The 22,381-nt window shown below is 36.9% G+C and overlaps 1 protein-coding gene across 1 annotated transcript in view; it reads right to left on the bottom strand.

The window, feature by feature from the left end:
* Positions 1 to 281: 281 nt before the first annotated feature.
* LOC126469927 (glucose-6-phosphatase 3) overlaps positions 282 to 22,381 on the bottom strand; it is a 129,625-nt gene continuing 107,525 nt past the window's right edge. Inside the window, exons 5-7 of the mRNA XM_050097324.1 lie at positions 18,507 to 18,780; positions 15,844 to 16,015; positions 282 to 6,851 (exon numbers count right to left, since the gene is read on the bottom strand). Of these exons, the coding sequence (XP_049953281.1) occupies positions 6,843 to 6,851; positions 15,844 to 16,015; positions 18,507 to 18,780 (455 nt within the window). The 3' untranslated portion in view covers positions 282 to 6,842. The remainder of the gene's footprint in view (positions 6,852 to 15,843; positions 16,016 to 18,506; positions 18,781 to 22,381) is intronic.

The raw sequence follows: 22,381 nt of genomic DNA, 5'->3' as shown, positions 1-22,381 counted from the left end.
TTTGCTGCTTGTACTGAAATAAAAACATTGCATTTTACATCAGTCCGATGACATAAACTTAATTATATTAAAACAACTGGAAACTGGCATTACTACTGTGTGTTAGTTATTTAACACTGCCCGAAAAAGAATACTCCGAACTACATTAAATAACGTAGCTAAACCACCTTTGACAAGTTCAGCAACTGACATCTCTCTCTCTCTCTCTCTCTCTCACTCACTCACTCACTCTCGCGCGCGCGCCGCCCCCCCCCCCCCCCCCCCCCCACACACACCCATGTATTTTCATTCCTTTTCTGCTATTCATAGCCACAAAAATAGTTCCAGGAACTTGATAAATATAATTCATTACTCTTTGGCATTACTAATACTGCTTTTTTCAAATATAATGAAGGATATTAAAATAGACTAGGAAAACTCAAGAATGGCTTCAGCAGTAGCCACAATTCACGGCATATTTTTGCTACGGACATTGCTTTCAAACTTTAAATGGATACACACAGCTCAGGATCTCAACACTTTGAGACAACACAAAAGCAGCTGAAAGTTATCAATAACATTTAAGACAAATGCTAGGATCATCCAGAAAAATTTATTCACACAATATATAAGGAGATACGCTTCACCTTCTCAGGGTAGAACAAAAAAAAAATAATTACTGAAATACAAAAGAAAAGAAACAATCTTTTCTCACAACACAACTGACACTGTGTTAATGTTTTGCTAAATTTCCTGTTATCATTTTGCATTTTTGTGCTTTACTACAGGCGGTTTTCCTCTACATTAAAAAAATTCACTTCAGTTCTAAGGCTGGGGTTGAAAGTGGGGGGAAAACAGAAAGAAGAGTGTGTGTGTGTGTGTGTGTGTGTGTGTGTGTGTGTGTGTGTGTGGAGAGGGGGGGGGGGGGGTGATGGCTGGAGAAAGTTAAAGAAATGGTGGGATTTAGCAGCTTCCACATACACAATATACCATCATGGGTCTAACTCACATTAAATACCATACACTAAACACAAACCTGATACCACTTGTTACTATTTTTAACAAATGTGTTCCAACTTCCATACATTCTAGTCTACAACTGCCTATAATCAAAGACTATTCTGTTCACCTCTAGGAACATTAAACTTTTAGTCATCTTGATGTCTCAAACACAGAACTCAGAAAAATGATGAGGCATACTGATTTATAGTCTGTCTGTGTGCTCCATGGGGTTAACTTTGCATGTACAAAGATTTCAGCTGTTTCATTATTTCCCCTCAAAACCTCACAGTTTCAGCACCAACCTACACTGGTAAATTTTCCTCTGTTGTTTATCATTTTATATAAATATATATTATATATATTATTTTTATTTATTTTCATTCATATCTGTACTTCAGCCTCTTTCCATTACATCTCTTGAACAACAAAATTATTTAATATGATCAAATTATTGCTACCAATTTGATAGACATTTAGATAAGTTTTCATAAACGAATTTATAAATGACCGTAACAAAGAATATCAATATAATCCTCACAAGCAGCAATGGGCTTTTGTACCTGAAGTCACATTTGAGTATTATCTTCAGAATTAATTAACTGACAGGTATGCTCTTAGCCAAATCTTTTTTCAGGGATTAGTCTGTTTGCTACATTAGGAAATGATTTTCACCCATAAATTCATTTGTCACAGGCCTATGTGAGAAATATCACTGGAGGTTGAAATCATAATTATTCACAACAATTTCCTTCACAGTGCTTCTTATGTCTATAGAGGCTGTGCTACAATTCTTTTGCAGTATTACCTTAGGATGGCTACACCTGTCACAGCGTACTTGACAAGTATAAATACGCAAGTCACTTGTGCACCCATGTACAATTCTGTATAAGGTTAAAACTGTGCAAATATTTAACATGTTCTTATTTGAGACATGAACAAATTTCCTTCTCTACACTTGTGCATGCTGCACCTGCACATGGAAACAATGAACATGGGTAGCAGAGACTTCTACAAACTTGTCACAATCACCAACAAGTACTTATGATTACTGAATGTGACTGTAAATGTTAACAACTGAATGTCATGACAAGTGATTACTTGAAATATTGCCAGAAAATGAAATGACTGCACTTCGTGAGACAGTAGAGAAGAAGGTTAATAGCCTGAAAACTAATGTCACAGACAAAAAATACTGAAACTTAAAGCTCAAGCTCTTGTGCAGATTAAGTATATGTACCAAGTCTACAGTAAAATAAACTTTTTGACTCTTTAACTGGTCAGGATATTCTACAGAGCACACCTTCTAATCTAAATGAAACAGATATAAATACTATTAATGTTTTATTTAATTAATTTCTTTAAATACTTCAGTGTAAAAAATTATACTGCTAGGGCATCTACAAAATACTTTGTAAATTTACCTCACACTTGTTTCAACTTTAATGCCAAATTACCGAAACAAAAACTCTCCAGAGGCACCATATTTGATTAATCCATCATTGTACCAATACTGACAAATCCAGCTTCCATTTTGGGACTCAACAGACTCATATGGAGGATAAGTTTGATCTAGTGTGGACACTAAATAGTTATGCAGAGAAAAATTTGATTTTACTACAGAATCATTGTGACGGTAGTTTTACTTTTCTTCCATGTTATTTAAACCACACTATCTGTATGGTTTCAGCACATTACTACTTCGGGAAAAAGTATCATCTGTTGTAAACAAATATAGAAGGTTTCATAGAGTGTTTACGGCTTCAGTACCTTTACGAATTCTTAATGAGGGTATCTGCATAATTTTTTAAAAATAAAATACCATATTTTATAGAGCCCCTATCCCTCCAAAATTAGATACTCTATCAGTTGCACCAAAATCAAACTCAATAAATTGGTATTTTGTATCTGAAATAACATGTAGAAACATGTTGTGTATGTTTCTAACTGTAAAAATTCAATCTCTACTCAAGGTCGCCTGCAACAGACTTCCAGTAATGTTCTGTCTGCAGAAACTGGTATAGCAAACGTTTCCTTAAAAACCTGTTTTTCATTTTAGGAACTCAAATCAGGAAGCTACTCAAATTTTTACAGCCTTAGTGTCACATAAAAGCAGTCTACTATTTCATACCAAATTTTGCAATTGGTGCAACAAGATACTGAAACATCAGTACCTGCTGAAGAAAATGTCACTCATTTATCAGCTTCAAGAACATCACCAAATGCATGGCCACCTAAAAAAAGTCTATCAAATATATATGATCAAGTTCTTCACACAACAGAACAACATTTTAAAACACCTAAAGAGAATAGTGACAAAAATGATATTTTTGGTAAAATGTAGCTATTCAGTTGAGAGAGATAACAAGTAACATTAAGAGGCTGCTGGTAGAATACACAATAAAGAGCTCTTTATTATGGCTCCATTAACAGAAACACAAATTATATATTGGTACCTAATTCATAATAGTGTCTGAAGCCTACTATTGTTACTTTTCTTCACTCATGTACCCAAATAATCAATCTTGAACATACCACTCCCAAGAATGACTACATTGCTTCAGACATTTCATATCTCAGTAACTGTTAATTTCTTTGTAGTTGCATATAAATGAAGTGACCTCCTTTAAAAATACGATAATTACTGTGATTCATTTATATGAAATACAATCTTAAACATCTGGGATTACACAGTAATAATTCAGCTTACAAAACAGAAGCAATAATAAGAGTTGCACATGCTGTAAATATGCTTTCATCCAAAACCTTGTAGACTGCTAAGTACACTTCAGGAATTTATAACTTACTGCTTGTTAAATTATAGCTGCATATTTATGATCTTCACAACTTATTCCAGTTGCTGTTAGTCTTTCATAATAGTTTAACACATAACCATACACTTTTTTAAATAAAGGAGAGAGAAGTGATAAATGATTTACATGTGTCTACTCGCCTATCCTCAGGTGACTATGACAATCATACAAATATCTTAAATGTGCTTAACCCTTTAAGTAGGCATGGCAGATATATCCGTCCCTGCTCTGCTAATTCACAATGGGTTGGATGGATACATCTGGCTGCCGCATTATGTGGTTAGTAGCTAGTGGGAATGATAAGTTATCTGCATGCCATTGAAACTGTGGTATTAGTTGAGCTTCGTCCACTAGATGACAGCTCTATTCAGGCAACACAGCATATTCTGTGTTATTTATAACATTTTCCACTCGAGTGCACATCGACAGTATGTGTCCAGTGAAACAACCACAAAAAAGCACACCTTTTCATCTGTGTTTACCACTGTATTAGTGAGGTTTTTTTTTTTGTTTTTGTTTTTTTTTTTTCAATGGTGAAAAGAGGTTATCAAATTTGGAGATAGAGCAGCTGGTTTTAGAAAGTGATGATAATTTCAGTGACAGTTCTGAAAGGTTTCACAATATGGATGTTGAGGCTAGTGAAAGTGACTTCGATTCAGAAACACCTGATGAGACACTACTACAGCACACAGTATCCAGTACATCTGTGCATGCTAGTTCAGTTCATGATCAATATTTGTTCAGTGGTAGTAGTGGTACACTTGCACCTCTAAACCAATACAATGTGATGAGTTTTTTGTGTGTTTTGTAGATGATGCTTTGTGTAAAATACCACCTGAATGGATGAAGTGTACACTCGGATTGTTTTGTAGACTTTTAGCATATGGGGGTAGCAGCAAATTTCAGTGTACTTAATTGACTTGTGCATATGCACTTGTTAACTATGTAGTAGCATGTGTAGTTTGCTGTGGCTGATTAGGATCTTTAGTTAGAATTTATACTTGGGTTTTGAACTATTTTCCATTATAATGGGTGTTCTGAAATTCTCAGTACAAACCTATAAGACTTGTAGAGGAGAGTGAGTACATGATATCCTGAACAGGAGCTTGTGTCCAGAAACATCAACTAATGATGCTACAAAGCATCAAAATTATAGGTGTCGGTGCCTGAAAATGTATGTATATGCAGGATGATTCCATGATGATGTTACAAACTTTCCAGGATGACAGAGAAAGATAAATGTATCAGTTTGAGGTCACGGCGCCAGTACCGGAAACAAACAAGTCAAAAATCATAAGCAAAAACCATTCTGCTACCTCTGACAGTGGAATACATGTACTGGTACTGTTGCTGCTAAGATTGTAGGATAGGCAACTTTCAGAGGTGGTAGTATGGACCAAAAGAAAGAAAAAATGTCCAGTAAACATGGGCTCTAAATGCATACCTTAGGAGCTACGAGCACTTGTTCATCTTAGCTAGTGTGAAACACATTTCCTCTATTGAATGAGTGCTCATAGTTCTTAAGGCTGATGTTTAAAGGCTTTTTTCCTGTTTTAGTCCATAATACCACCTCTGAAAGTTGCCTACCCTACAATCTTGACAATAGTACCAGTACACGTATTCCACTGTCAGAGGCATCAGAACGGTTTTCGCTTGTAACTTTCGACTCATTTGTTTCTGATACAGGGACCAATACCTCAACACATTTATCCTTCTCTGTCATCCTATAAAGTTTGTAACATCATCACAGAATCATTCTGTATATACATACATTTACAGGTGCTGGTGCCTATAACTTTGATGCTCTGTAGGATGGCTGGATGACATGTCCACACATGGGTTCTTATTCGAAATGTTAGATACTCATTCTCTCTATAAGTCCTAGAAGTCTGTAATGGGAATTTCTGAATACCCTGAATATTTTATCCCAAGAATACTGATCATGCACACAGGTAAAGCTGTTCAAGTGGAAAATTACTGTAAAACAGATATCTGGGACAAGGGTTCTGGTCTATACCACAATGTGTGCTGGAAGAAGTAAATAAATAAATAAATTACTGACAATAAAGGCTACATATTTACATTTGACTCTTTATGCACTACACAGATACAATCAGCCACACAAAGTAACCCAATTACTGTATTTTTTATTCTGAATTTACTATAGGGTTCTGTGTTTAGTTATAATAAATGACTGGTTACGTTTAGTAGTGTTTATAATTTCACATGGGGAGATATCAGGTAAAAAATGGAAAGAAAAACAAACACACACACACACACACACAGAGAAGCAGATTGACAAATGAAACAGTGATCTGTTTGGTTCATCATATTGAAACTGTATGTCATGTCTCCAATTAAGTCACTCTACACAGAAAATTTGAGGTTAAGTACCAAGATATCATGAGTGATAAAATTTCAGCAGAATAGTCACTGAAGGATGAAACAAGAGAGACATTAAACAGTTTTAAACCTTGACTTTACAACTATAGGATCTGACAACTACATCACAGAACAAAACATTTCAACTCAAAAATTTGACACGAGTTTTGCCCCAAAGTCACATTATCATCTGATAAGTAGCACATATTTTTCACACATTAAGTCACACAGATCAACCAAACCTTATGGCAAAATCAAACAGAAACAATATTATCAAAAATGTACAACTAATGCAAAACATTCACAAATTAATGATCATAATTATGCAATGATTGCACTCTGTGGATTTAGTGCATACAATAAGTGCATGTTTCAACTTTCAATATTATGTAACTTGAAATTATTCTATATTATATTTATACAGATGCAATACCCTATAAATACACGAACAGCAAATACAACAATTGAATGAATTCTGAGGCTCACATTTATACAACATGTTGACATAAACTAATATGCCTTTGTCTTGGAAACAAATATGTATATGGAAGCAGTCTCTAACAATCTTCATGGTATTTCTGCATCTCAGCAATCCAAATGATTTTCAGTTGTTTCAACACATTAGGTTACTTCATATAAGCAACAGCAACAATAACCAAAGCTTCAACTTCACATCACCTGGAAGAAGAGAACAAACATGACAGTTACAAATATTTACTAAACACTTTCATGAAGTCATTAAATTGAAATAAATACGGGAAACTTTTTAAAATCTATAATTGATCAGGACTATTTTTTATTAAATTCTATCTTTCAAAATCCATTTTGTAGGAGTTTCACTGAAGCTGCTCCACTGTGAGGAATATTTATTTACTTAAATCACTCCCAGGTTTCCAGAACCAGTACTTCAATTCAAATATTGTTAATTATTGAAACATTCTTTACAGACGAATGGAAAAACTAGTAGAAGCTGACCTAGGGGAAGATCAGGTTGGATTCCGTAGAAATATTGGAACACGTGAGGCAATACTGACCCTATGACTTATCTTAGAAGCTAGATTAAGGAAAGGCAAACCTATGTTTCCAGCATTTGTAGACTTAGAGAAAGCTTTTGACAATGTTGACTGGAATACTGTGTTTCAAATTCTGAAGGTGGCAGGGGTAAAATACAGGGAGTGAAAGGCTATTTACAATTTGTATAGAAACCAAATGCCAGTTATAAGAGTAGAGGGGCATGAAAAGGAAGCAGTGGTTGAGAAGGGAGTGAGACAGGGTTGTAGCCTCTCCCCGATGTTATTCAATCTGTACAGGGTTATTACAAATGATTGAAGCGATTTCACAGCTCTACAATAGCTTTATTATTTGAGATATTTTCACAATGCTTTGCACACACATACAAAAACTCAAAAAGTTTTTTTAGGCATTCACAAATGTTTGATATGTGCCCCTTTAGTGATTCGGCAGACATCAAGCCGATAATCAAGTTCCTCTCACACTCGGCGCAGCATGTCCCCAGCAATGAGTTCGAAAGCATCGTTGATGTGAGCTCGCAGTTCTGGCACGTTTCTTGGTAGAGGAGGTTTAAACACCGAATCTTTCACATAACCCCACAGAAACAAATCGCATGGGGTTAAGTTGGGAGAGCGTGGAGGCCATGACATGAATTGCTGATCATGATCTCCACCACAACCGATCCATCAGTTTTCCAATCTCCTGTTTAAGAAATGCCGAACATCATGATGGAAGTGCGGTGGAGCACCATCCTGTTGAAAGATGAAGTCGGCGCTGGCGGTCTCCAGTTGTGGCAAGAGCCAATTTTCCAGCATGTCCAGATACACGTGTCCTGTAAAGTTTTTTTTGCAGACGAAAAAGGGGCCGTAAACTTTAAACCGTGAGATTGCACAAAACACGTTAACTTTTGGTGAATTGCGAATTTGCTGCACGAATGCGTGAGGATTCTCTACCGCCCAGATTCGCACATTGTGTCTGTTCACTTCACCATTAAGAAAAAAATGTTGCTTCATCACTGAAAACAAGTTTCGCACTGAACGCATCCTCTTCCATGAGCTGTTGCAACCGCACCGAAAATTCAAAGCGTTTGACATTGTCATCGGGTGTCAGGGCTTGTAGCAATTGTAAACAGTAAGGCTTCTGCTTTAGCCTTTTCCATAAGATTTTCCAAACCGTCGGCTGTGGTACGTTTAGCTCCCTGCTTGCTTTATTCGTCGACTTCCGCGGGCCACGCGTGAAACTTGCCCGCACGCGTTCAACCGTTTCTTCACTCACTGCAGGCCGACCCGTTGATTTCCCCTTACAGAGGCATCCAGAAGCTTTAAACTGCGCATACCATCGCCGAATGGAGTTAGCAGTTGGTGGATCTTTGTTGAACTTCGTCCTGAAGTGTCGTTGCACTGTTATGATTGACTGATGTGAGTGCATTTCAAGCACGACATACGCTTTCTCGGCTCCTGTCGCCATTTTGTCTCACTGCGCTCTCAAGCGCTCTGGTGGCAGAAACCTGAAGTGCGGCTTCAGTCGAACAAAACTTTATGAGTTTTTCTACGTATCTGTAGTGTGTTGTGACCATATGTCAATGAATGGAGCTACAGTGAATTTATGAAATCGCTTCAATCATTTGTAATAGCCCTGTATATTGAGCAAGCAGTGAAGGAAACAAAAGAAAAATTCGGAGTAGGTATTAAAATCCATGGAGAAGAAATAAAAACTTTGAGGTTTGCTGATGACATTGTAATTCTGTCAGAGACAGCAAAGGACTTGGAAGAGCAGTTGAATGGAATGGATAGTGTCTTGAAAGGAGGATATAAGATGAACATCAACAGAAGCAAAACGAGGATAATGGAATGTAGTCGAATTAAGTCGGGTGATGCTGAGGGAATTAGATTAGGAAATGAGACACTTAAAGTAGTAAAGGAATTTTGCTATTTGGGGAGCAAAATAACTGATGATGGTCTAAGTAGAGAGGATTTAAAATGTAGACTGGCAATGCGAAGGAAAGCGTTTCTGAAGAAGAGAAATTTGTTAACATCGAGTATAGATTTAAGTGTCAGGAAGTCGTTTCTGAAAGTATTTGTATGGAGTGTAGCCATGTATGGAAGTGAAACATGGACGATAAATAGTTTAGACAAGAAGAGAATAGAAGCTTTCGAAATGTGGTGCTACAGAAGAATGCTGAAAATTAGATGGGTAGATCACATAACTAATAAGGAAGTGTTGAATAGGATTGGGGAGAAGAGAAGTTTGTGGCACAACTTGACTAGAAGAAGGGATCGGTTGGTAGGACATGTTCTGAGGCATCAAGGGATCACCAATTTAGTACTGGAGGGCAGTGTAGAGGGTAAAAATCATAGAGGGAGACCAAGAGATGAATACACCAAGCAGATTCAGAAGTATGTAGGTTGCAGTAGGTACTGGGAGATGATGAAGCTTGCACAGGATAGAGTAGCATGGAGAGCTGCATCAGACCAGTCTCAGGACTGAAGACCACAACAACAACAACAACAACAACAACATTGAAACATGCCTACAACATGTCAGTTTTAGCTGTAATAAGAAATAAAATACTTAAGACAGTAGATGAAGCATATGAATCAACTCCACATGACTCTTTCAAGAACTTTTTTGTCTTAATATACTAGAAAAAGTGATAATTCTACATATTGTGTAACTGATCAGGTTAAAGAAATAAAACAAACAAATACATTTCTGAGGAGGATAATCTACCACCATTTCAGTGTCTAAAGCACATATATGTAGTGCTATGAATATTCTGAGACAGCAAAAGCACTGTTTTTCTTCAGTACAAAGAGAATCAAGAAGGCTCAATACATATGGTCCCATTGTTAGAATGCTCTGATAAGTTGAGATATCCAGTTTACACAACAGAAAAGATTGTTTTTGTATATTCATCACTATGTTTAGCATAAGGCGGACCCTATCCAAAAACATACGTATTGTCAAAGCAAACATGGAAATAAAAGAGCTTCAAATCCCAAGATAATTATGCTTAGCATAATTGTGAGATATTATTTCTGTAAATATTGAAATCAAAGAACTTTTCTTTCATCAAAAGTGTGTACTTTCAACTTGTTTGCTGCTTCACAAATTTCTATCTGTCTGACTTCAATCTATTCACACTTGCATGACCAAATAAGTGATTTGTTTAATAACCTTTCAAACATACTTGATTATTCTACAAAGCTTCTTGGCGGCGGCACTAATACCTGCACTACTGATTATCATAACTGAACAATCCACTGAAATGATGTCCATTGATCCTAGTAAATGTCCACCTACAGTGGCTCCTTATATATACTGTAAGCACCAAAGATATCTGTAGATAACATTCATGTAATTATCCAATTGTATGACATAGTGCATACACCGATCAGCCTGAACATTATGCCCACCTATTGACAGCCAGTATGTCCACCTCTGGCACAGATAACAGTGGCAACGTGTCATGACATGGAAGCCACGAGGCTTTGGTAGTGGTATTACACTGTGCTTAGAGAATTTCTCTAAGCACATCCAACGTTACCTGAATGACGCCATTCCGGTATGTTGGATTGGAAACGGAAGAGCAGAAGAAAAACTTCATCACTTGTTACCTCCCAGGTCTCCAGACCTCACAACTTATGGTTTTTATCTGTGGGGTTACGTAAAAGATGGCATTTTTATCCTCCCTATGCCTGACACTCTTGAAAGTCTGCGACATCGCAGTGTTGAAGCTGTGAATTCGATAATAAGATGCCAGCTGCTTCACGTGTGACAGGAAATGAGCCACCATTTTGATATTTGACATGTAATATGTGGTTTTTCATACTGAATGCACAAAAATTTGAACTTTTCTCTTTCCAGGAACGTTGGTATTGTGTTTCTATCTTTTGTAGTTTTGGAGCACTAAATGTTTGAAATCTGTTCCTCCTTTTTGAATAGCCCTGCATTGATTTTATTATTAACTGCTGCTTACACAATTTGTTCAATATGAGCACCAGAGACATTTATGTGAGTTGCACCCATAAAATTACGTGGTCAACAGTTGTTCACAGCACTTCCAGTGGAATCTGAGCAACATGTTACTGTATACTGGCCTTCAGATCAAGTAGAAACCAAATGTGTCCCAGGTAATGCATTCTTTTAGGTATTCCCCAAACCAAAAGCCACAGGGATTTAGAGTTTGTGATCTCGCAGGCCATGCATGTGGAAAACCTCTGGAGATAAACGCCATTGAGGCAGGTTGCGTTCAGCAGATCTTCCACAGGGTGAGCGACATAAGGTGTTGCCCTATCTTGCATGAAAACAGTGGCTTCCACACAGGTGCACCCTTGCAAAGCAAGAATCACATGCCATACAAGGAGGTATCGATAATGTGCAGGTGTCACATTACACCTGACAGGCTCTCTGGATGTAGTCTCTCCACAGAAGGTGGACAGAGAATTAAGGTGCTTGTGAATCCACACCATACAGCCACATATGATGAGTGCAATGGCTCTTTGTGCACAACATGCACTTTAACAGTACCTCAAATGCAGCAGTTCTGTGTATTCACTGCACTTTGCAGTGTAAAATGTGCCTTGTCATTCCATAGACTGTTGCCCAGCCACATGTCATCAACTTTCATCAGTGCCAGAAACCAAAAAGCAAATTCAGAGCATTGCTGTGGATCATTAGTTTTCAGCTGCTCCACCATATGCATCTCGCTAGGATACCAGTGTAAGATAGGCTGCAAAACTTTCCATACTGTTGACCATGGTGTGGACAATTTTTCTGACACTCCACGAGCACTAGCACAACCCGGGGCAGATGCTGTATGGTCAGTTATGGCAACAGTAATATCATCAATAACTTCCACTGGGATAGACCACCTCCCTTTTGCAGGTGCCACACCAAGCTCAGCTGTGCTATCAAATTTCATCATCATCATCTTTAAACCATTGAATGATATTGAGCTTCTCCTCAGACCTTTCAGTCGGCAATCCCCACTCAATGCACCACTGTAACTGCTGCCATTCACATAGAACAGTTTCACTAACAGTGCATGGTCTCTATTCTCAAGAGCCAAACTGTCCACTTACATTATGGCTTGTCAAATGACAGCTTGGATGTCATACCATCATACTTTGCACAGCACCACTTTGCACCTGGAGGCCAAAATTGGAACTAGTTTCCCCCCCCCCCCTCCAGTGTAAATTAGTTCCCCACTAACGCAATAGCATATAGCTGCCCATTACTTAAAACCATCCAGTGTTAAGGCAGAATTCAAGTTCAAAAACATTGAGACAAGTAATTTTTTTGTGATCAGCACACAGAGGTGTGTGCCTTGTTAATGTGCCAGGATTGGCCAAGAGGGGAAAGGGGTAGGCACCCGTTGAGGTGAAGAATAAAACATAGTTTAACCTGTGTGAAGTTTTAATGCCATAAAGAAAGGCAGGCCTGGAGAAGCCGCCAAGACTGAATGGGCAGCCGCCCAAGAGAGCAGGTTAGGAGGGCGTCTGGTCGGTTTAGAAGCTGCCAGCAAAAGAGAGCAAACGGCATGTCCGTTCCCGGCAGCCGGCCGCAGTTCCACCCCCACTTGACCACCTCCAAGCCTCCCTATTGGTCGGTCAGATCGTAAGACGCGTAGTTCGGTAGCATTACCTTGTCAGTAACATGTAAGTTTAGCTGCTGAAGGTTCAACACACGAGTTTCAGGGTGGTTCTATTCGGTTTTGGGCAACGTGACTGAGACGCTGCACCTTACCGCCAGGCAGAAGACACTGACAAACATGAAGTGAAAAAAATAAAAATCAAATTTTTATATTAATAAATCCATTCAGTATCGGCCCTCACTGTACAGCCTGTTAACTAATACTGAAAAATAGTTCACTTTTAATTTCCCACTGGAATATTCTGAACTGTTTCTAAGAAAACTGGATTCCTTACTATGCTGTCAGACAGCAGCAAACAGTTAATTGTTTTTAATGGCTTCCTTTAGATTTTCTAAAGAATTCTGATAGGAAAAATGATGCAGAGATCTTATTTGAATCCTACAATTTGATCTCAGTAATTAACTTTCCAACAAGGAGTTTAAAGACAGCAGGGCCCATAAATGACAATGTTTTCTTTGGTGAAGCTCAAAGCAAGAAAATAACTGTTTACTCAGTAACAAATGCTCTCTCTGATCATGATGCACAGTTGGTTACAATAAATGACATAGTGCCTTACAGTATGGATACTTCTCAGTGGGAATCAGTTAGAATAATTATGGAGTCCAGCACAAATGTCTTTAAGAACAGTTCCCAGGAGATGGCCTGGGATGAAATTTATAACTAAACAAATGTCAACATAAAATTTGATCTACTGCATGATAAATTCATGCAGTAGATTATTAATACACAGTTATATATGGCCAGTGCATTATTGTTTTAACTTTCCATTAGCCTCATTAATAGTTTGCAGGCAAACCTGCACATACTGCTACAATAGTTTACTATTGAACATCTACAAGCAGTAAAAACCTAAGCACAAAGTTCACAGTTCTTGAAGAATAGGAAGGTACACATGGAGCAGACACTGTCATTGTTTTAACACATGGCCTAATTGTGTAACAATTATTTCACAGTTAAGTTGAAGCATTGTTGTTGTTCTAATCAACACAGGTTTCTCGTCTGAAACTCGGTCATGGACTGACTGTCTCGGGACCAAACATCAGGCCCTTATATATCCTTACAATAATAGGTACTGAAACTACACACTTTTCAAAGTTAAATTTACACAAATTACAATTAAAACTTACTTCATTCAATTAACTGAATACATCGGAAAATTGCTTCTTTTTAACAGTTTATTTTACTACAAGAGTTAGGCCAAATTATTTGTTTAAATCCTGAAATTAACATATATGTAGTTACGCAAACAATACTTCTGAAAAAGCTGTTAATTACTTTGGAATTAATTAAGGGCTGGCTTTGCTAACATGTTAACTCATCTTTAAGAAGGAAAGTCTTCAAAGTCTTCATTGCTCAGAAACAAGCTGTAAGAATAATATGTGGTGCTCACCACTAACATCTTGTAGACATCTGTTTATAGAGTTGGGCATTGTGACTACTTTTCAACAGTGTATTTATTCCATCGTGAAATCTGATACAAATAATCCACTATAGTTCAAAAGGAAGAATGACATACATAATTACAAAACTACAAGGAAAAATGACATTTATTACTACACATTAAGGTTGTGTTTAACACAAAAAGTGGTTACAATGCTGCAACTGAAACTTTTGATCAGTTATCCACTGATATGAATCACAGACAGCAAAGCGAAATTCGAAAACAAATTGAAAAAGTTTCTCCTTGACAACTCCTCCTATTCCGTAGAAGAATTTCAATTATTGTTACAAGTAAATGGTCGTGGGTAGGAATTACTAACCCAAATCTGTAAATTTAAAAAACCTTATAAATGTTCAGCATGTAACCATATTTACAAATTAATTTGCAATGTGAATTTAAAATGACTCATTCCACATCATTAAAATTTATCGTGCAGAATGATCCATGGAACATGAAACAAACAAACTAACCAATGAACTTACTAACTAAAGACAGGAACAGCAGAGAGACTACTAAACATCTAAGCTTTTGGCCAGAAGGCCTTTTCTGAAACAGACAATATACATACATTCCCACTGCCCTTAGCAGCCAGAGACAGCGGTCGTATGTATGAGAGTTAAATTTGTGTGAATGTGTGTGTGTATGTTGTCTATTTCAGAAGAAGGCCTTCTGTCCAAAAGCTTGTGTGTTTAGTAGTCTTTTTGCTGTGCCTGTTTGCTACTCAACATCTCCACTATATTTTGAGCAGCAATCTGCCCCTTTCATAATTATGTCATTATTCCATCCTGGATTTTCCATTATTTGATTTTAACTAACAAACTAACTAACTTGCCAACTCACAATGTTGTAAACTATGGCAACAATCTGTAAAAAAAAAAGTGTTCTGTAATACTTGAAAGATTCAACTGTCAAGGCATGGTTTGCAGAGGGCTGCAAACAAATCCATAACGTGAAGTATATTTGAGCACAGTCTGCTACAAGAATGGGTGAACAAGGCAAAGTTGGTGGAGGCCAACATGATTCAAGAAGTGCAATATATATTTCAGTTGTGGAGTTACAGTCCACAAAATCTTCAGGTGCAGGCCTTGTATACAACCAAAGTAGAGAACAAATTAGTCAATTGCCTTTCCATATTAACGGTGGTGAACCAACACATAATCCAACATATCTCTGGATCATGTTTACAGATTTTCTAAGTATGATTGAATGCACATCATAAAAGTATTCCAAATAAAATTCTTGATTTATTCTGCCAACAGTTATCTGGATTTGTTGCTATGGTCTTGGCTGTGAGCAACATAAATAAAGTTTGGAAGGCAGGAGAAGAGATACTGGCAGAAGTGAACCAGTAAGGATGGGTTATTGGTCATGACTGGATAGCTCAGTTGGTACATCATTTGTCCATGAAAGGCAAATGTCTCAGGTTCAAGTTCTGCGTTTTAATCTCCTAGGAGGTTTCAATGCAAATCATTTTACAAACTAGCATCATATAAATAAGTCACAGTTTAATAATAAAAATGCAAAGGGATGTTATAAAGAGAAAACATGTCAAAAAACATTACCTCCGGTATTATTTTAAACAGCAACCATGGTTGAAGCGTAAACAGAAGAAACTGTAGTGGGTAAAATATAAACACATTAGATGTTGTAACAGTTTCAGAGGCACCTGCAATCAACAGAGCAGCAACATATGATGCCAGAAATGCTTTCACTGGTCTTTGGCTCTTTCTTAATCTGCAAAAGTACAGTTGAACTGTAGTAAAGATACATTACAAAAAAAATTTTGACAATTCATGCTACACAAGTTTCACAGCAAATGATACTTGAAATGTAACATATTGTAACATTAAATTTATATATAGTTTTTCATTTCTCTGATATTTTAGTTCTTATAGCTGAACTTTTGTTCTGAGCAAGAAAATGAAGGCTGACAAGACCAAAATACATACATGACTACATTCATAGTTCCTGCTACTAAGCCATCAACACTGAATGATGCTGAAGTTGAAAAAAATCTCCACATCATTTTCACATGACTTTTTTATTGTAAATATTCTATCATTGGACAACTTTTATTAAAACTTTCATCATTTAAAAAAAAGTGAATCAAAGAAAATGTATGTACAGCAGATTACAATGCACAGTTCCTAATCTTTGTTTGATAAGATCACATGTTATGGCACAAAAACCCAATACTGGAGGTCTAAGGTAGCTCTATATGATATTTAGACATCTTTGACGGTAATAAACATTCACCAGATACTGCCAAATATAATTCAAACAATTCAAAAAATCCAGTAGAAAGCTTTTAATCATTTAATTCTTGGCCAACAACCATCACCCCTTTCTGCTCTTCTAAAACTTACAATATGTTTGTAGTTTGTGAGGAAACTATGGAGCTGAAGAGAAGGAAACGTAAGTTGAAAAAATTGCAGAAACTCTCAGGCAGTACAAATTCATGAGTTGCAAACAATCTTATGAGAAGCGTTTCATAAAGCATGTTACATGTTGTCAAAATTTTGTGTGTTGGAATTGTAGCTACATGAGTCAATCAGTATTTAACCACTAAAACAGTTTCACAATTTATTTAATACCCAACTGCTCTTAAAACAGAGATAAAAAATAACAAATATGAATGATGACAGCTTTTTTTAAATTCTATTAGTGTGTTGATAAACATTGTTGTGTAATTTAGTTTTCCTTTTTTTAAAAAAAAAAAAAAAAAAAAGGGGGGGGGAGGGGGAAGGGAAGGAAACAAAATGAAGCTTCAGGAGTTGGGAGGGTATGCGATGTTATTTCAGTGACTGAAAAATTGAGTCACAATTGGAAAGAATTTGGCAGTATGAGCCCACTTATCAATATGACTATGCACTGTCCTGGCCTGGATGAATACACTGATTCAGTTGGGAAGGGTGTCGCAAAGCCACTGTATGCTCACCTAAGGCAAGCTGACCCATGACTGTTGTAAATGATCCTTGTCGTCTTGGATAATAGCACTGGGATGGAGTTGATGGCCAAGATGGTCCCACACGTTCTATCGGGGACAGATCGGGGGGATCTTCCTGGTCATGGGAGTACTTCAACATCACACAAAGATTTTATAGACACACATGGCAGGTGGGGATGAACATTGTCCTGTTGAAAAATGACACCGCACTACTGTTGTACGAGAATTAGCACCTGAAGATGCAGGACGTCTGTGACATATCATAGTGCTGTCATAAATAGATCCCTCAATAACTACAAGCCATGACTTGAAGTCATTGGCAGCTCCCAACACCTTGACCCCAGGATAACGTCACTGTGCCTCTCTGAAACATTGGAAGACTGGGGCCTCTCCCCAGGTCAATGCAATACTCGCTAACAATAGTCATGCACAGTAGCCTAAAACTGTGATTCATCGTTGGACACAATGTGACACCATTCATCATCAATCTACATTTTCCGGTCAAAGTACCTATTCAAATGCAGCTGTTTGTGTTTTTGTGTTAACGACAGCTTATACATGCAAAGGTAATGCCCCAGTCCAGGTGCTCTTAGTCTCTGAAAAATGGTACCAGATGACAGAATGTTGCAGGCAGTCCATTACCTGTGCTCGGATAGCAGGTGTAGATGCGTGCTAGGTGCACAATATGGTGATCCTCCATTATAGCATTGTGGTGGACAGACATGATCAGTTAGAACCTGGACAATGGGTATGCCTGTCCTCGTGCTCTCATGCAGTCAAATATTGGCCACTGTCATATCTGAATGCCCCACAAATTAGGATATTACACTATTTGACCAGCTGACTAAATGGAGATCCTTTTCACACACTGTCAGGTGCTAATAATCCTCATATAAGTACATGAGATATCCCTGTCCTTCACAGTAACCACTCAACATCCAATGCTGTTCCTGTCTCTTATATACCCTACCCGGCCTTGCAGCAACACTAAACATGGACAACAGTAATGAACTCTAGTGGCCGTTCTGCTTGTCACAGAGAATTGAAATTCAAAATCATTTACATACCCACAGATGGTGTGTAAAGTTATGAAGTTACATTGACATTTGAGCATGTCTTCTGAGTGCTTAGTTATTTTTCAGGCAATCTATTATAGCACAACGTAATGAAACACAAAACTGCTTTCATCATCAATAAAATCTCTCTCATTAATGACTGCTTACATCAGTCACTGTACTCAACAACTTAAATCATAATTACATCATATAATCAGCATACCTAAAAACTGGTGCAGATAGAGCTACCCCAAATGTAGTGCCAGCCACTCTGACAAGAGAAAATAGAGGTGTGGTTGTTATGTTAACATTTTCCTCATGGAAGCACCACTTCAGAGCAAGATAAACAGACCATTGAGGGTCCACACCTGCAATTTTCTGTAGCCAATAAGAAACAACAGAAACTGCCGTAAGACAAGCAGCAGCAATCGTTAATTTAAGCCTGCCTGCTGTCCTCCACCAATTCAGTTTTTTTACCAGCCAGCTAACAGCTACACCTGCAACAAAATAACTGTCTTTCATACACAATAATTAACAGCCAAAACACATGTCTTGTGTTCACTACCATTAAGTATGTTAACCCACTTTACAAGTAAAGGTATGTTACCAACACCAAGAGAAAAAAAATTGCTTAGACAACAGTTACAAAAGATTGAATCTGTTTACTTTAATTACTTGAAGAAACACAGGAACCAGACATGTTTCTGTATAATATCATTTTATGCATGAACACGTTATGGGATTTCACCAATTTTCAATTTTGTTAATCAGTACAACACTTTTATTGATTCATTTTTGAATGCTGCAGCTGCCTTATGTTCTGTAATTTGTGACTCCTTTTCTGCACGGACACTTATATTGATTCGTGTACCACAGTATTTACCATGTGGCTGACTGTTCTTTGTAAAACACACACACATTAATGCACCAGTATTTAATGGAAAATGGAAAAATATCAGTATATAAAAATATTGATATTTTTTCACAATAATATCAATACATATCTCCAATAAAATAGCTAAACGGAATTTAATAGTTTTTATGTAGAACCACCCACTGTTAAAGTAATGAAAACTTTTATGTCCAACAGTTCACCCATAACAGTTTTACATACCATACATTGCAAAGGACTATAGCTGGAATTCACAGTGTAAATATGGTCTTATTGTGGTCTTGTTCAAAAACTAAGCACATATGATGAGGTTGCTCCCATAAAAAGAAGGTAGATTGTTTAGGGTCCCCAACTTGAAACTTCTGCATGTCCTCCTTAGCACGTGCAGGGTGACCAGTGTCAAGTGTTAACTGTGGGTAGGAGGTGAACCAAACTTAGTGGCTATGTGGGTCCTTACTATGCTGTGAGGGTGCTATAGTCACAAATTTCTGTTTTTCCATTGTGATTCGCTGGCAGCATGTGCAGAGTTGTTTGGAATCCTGAATCCCTATGGATAAAGTAATATGTAGTGTGAATATAAATCACCATCTTTTTGGTGCAGTCTAATGAGGACAAAACTGAGGATATAATCATGGTCATTTTATATATTTTTATTCCAGTTACAGATCACAATCTCTTGTTTATGTCAGGTTATTAAAATGACCATTTTCATACCTTAGTACAGTTTGCTAATCATATCAAGTCAGCATTTGTAAGAATGGTACAGTTACAATAATGAGCCAGACAAGCTTTGTCATGTACATATCAAATTTAAGCAGCACATGCACAGTTGTAAAAGACATGCTGATTCTAAGAACAAACTTATTAGGCTGCTCCAGCTTAATTTTTAATTTTGTTTATGTGCCAGTTGGCGAGTCAATGCCCCAACTGTACAGTGAGTTGTTACCTTTACTCTTTCAATTATTTATATCCCACCAAGGACTTTCCATTACCATATTTTCATCAGTAGTTTTATACACAGGTTGCCTAGAATGTTTCCTACTTTCTTGTTTAGGTTAAATAGTGGTAATCAATAAAAATGTTACTTTTAAATGATAAATATAAATAGAAGCCTGACCATATGCAGACATCCAAAGTAATGCTTATATTGTCAGTAAAATCCTGCATGGACATGGATATCCACAAGCATATTTGCAGAGATCTAGAATAATAATCATCATCATGAAGTTAAAAATTAAAGAACTGTACCCATTTTATAACAGTTTTTATTTACTCACATTACATGTGATTCACAAATGTGACTCTATGAAATGACACAGCATGTTAGCAGACTATATTTTATTAAAATTTTTTCATATTAAGTCTCTTACATTCTTATTTTACAGAATGTAAATTATGAGGTCCATCTCCTACAAGAAGAACACACAGCACAAAAATTCATCAAATCCTTTCAATCACAGTTAAACAACAAAAATAATTTTTACCACCATTAGTCACATAAAAATGAATTTAAATTTGATTCAACTGACATTCAGAAACATGCAGCCATTAATTCACAATTAAGTTTCAAAACAGAGTACTGGCTTCAACTGACAAAAATTATTCATTCCAGACCAAAGCTTATGTTCAGAGTCCTAGCAAACTGATAGGTTAAAGTAGTTTTCAAAAATTTAATATATGGAACAGGGATGTGTGGATGCTAATAAAATTTGGAATCCATGCATATCTCTAGCAATGAATGACCATTATTTTTCTGTGTTACTGGTTTCCTTAATGAAAAGGTACAAGCTTTTTTCTAGTCACTATTTGAGAGTCCTGTCACTGTGTGATAGCACCATAAAAGTACAATCCAGTTTTGTTTTAACTACCAAATATCAGAATTGGATTTATTCAAGATGATGCCACAAAGTTACACCGATGTTTGCTTATTTGAGGCAATGCAAGTGTTATAAGTTATTTTGAGAAAAGAATCACTAAAAGTTACCCGGGATGTATGTGCCTTTACTAACAACATACACTGTGTGGGGGGGGGGGGGGGGGGGGGAATAGCTCATATCTTTACGTATAACACATTCTTTGAAAAAGTATACACACTGAACAGCTGTAGAAAGGAGGGACAGAACTTCTAGCTGACAAAAAGTGGTGAAGGAAAATAATAGAAAAATCTGAATCCAGACTAACTGAAGGCCCATCACTCTGAATATTAATGAGTAAAGGGGAGGGGCGAGGGGGTGTTTATGGTTTAACATCTCCTAGACATTGAGGTCATTAGCAATGTTGACATGAGGCACAGCTCAGATTTAACAAGTATGTGGAAAGAAACTACGTTAAGCCAGTTTAACGGAACATCTCTGCACTCATCTTACGGAAACTGTAAAAAACCTGGAGCAGTAACTTGAAGCAATGTGTACTATTTAATTCAACTCCATGGCTAAGACTTTTTTTATGATTTAACATACAAATTTATTCATGATTATTTTTTTTATTAACATTCAGTGGACTTTTAAGTTATTTGAGTTTATCTGAACACAGTAAAATAAATGTGATAGTGTCTGTGAGCAAGCAATGCAAACGAAGTTGTTTCATTAGTTACAGTCTCATGGATCATTTGCAAAGTATAAGATAATGTTGCGGAATGAATCTTCTACGAAGACATCACCACTATTCATTTTATACAATCGGTATATAACTTCCACTTACACATGTGTATACCAATGTGAATAATATTAAGTTCAACGACGACTCATAATTTCCTAGCTAATAGCACATTGAAAGTGAAGATCGGATATAAGGAACGTGTCAAGGTAATTGAAGTGGTTTTCAAGCAGAGAATATTTCTGACTACTTTAAAGAGTTAAATTTGCTCTCTGTTAAACGTTTTTAAATTTGCTCTCTGTTAAACGTTTTAAATAATCAGGCGGGCACAAAATAATTGTCAGTTCCTAATATGGTCTTTTTTGAGTGAAAGTTAACTTTAAAGAACAATGTACATGTTGTTTTTTTGCCAATTGAGGATAGTAGTATTCTGGTTAAACTTAGATTCTTGATAATGAAGTCAATTACAGTACATGTGGATTACAGACTGTAATTAAAGTACAACCCCCACCCTCTTTCCACAAACCTAGGACCTTGCTACAATGGGATGGCTTGCCTATTTTAATGATACAGACAAATGTACCATAAATACAACCACATCAGAGGGATAC

Source organism: Schistocerca serialis, chromosome 3, assembly GCF_023864345.2.
Source record: "Schistocerca serialis cubense isolate TAMUIC-IGC-003099 chromosome 3, iqSchSeri2.2, whole genome shotgun sequence".
Lineage (NCBI taxonomy): Eukaryota > Metazoa > Arthropoda > Insecta > Orthoptera > Acrididae > Schistocerca > Schistocerca serialis.
Note: the sequence above shows the minus strand (reverse complement) of the source record. Positions and strands in the feature narration are given on the sequence as shown.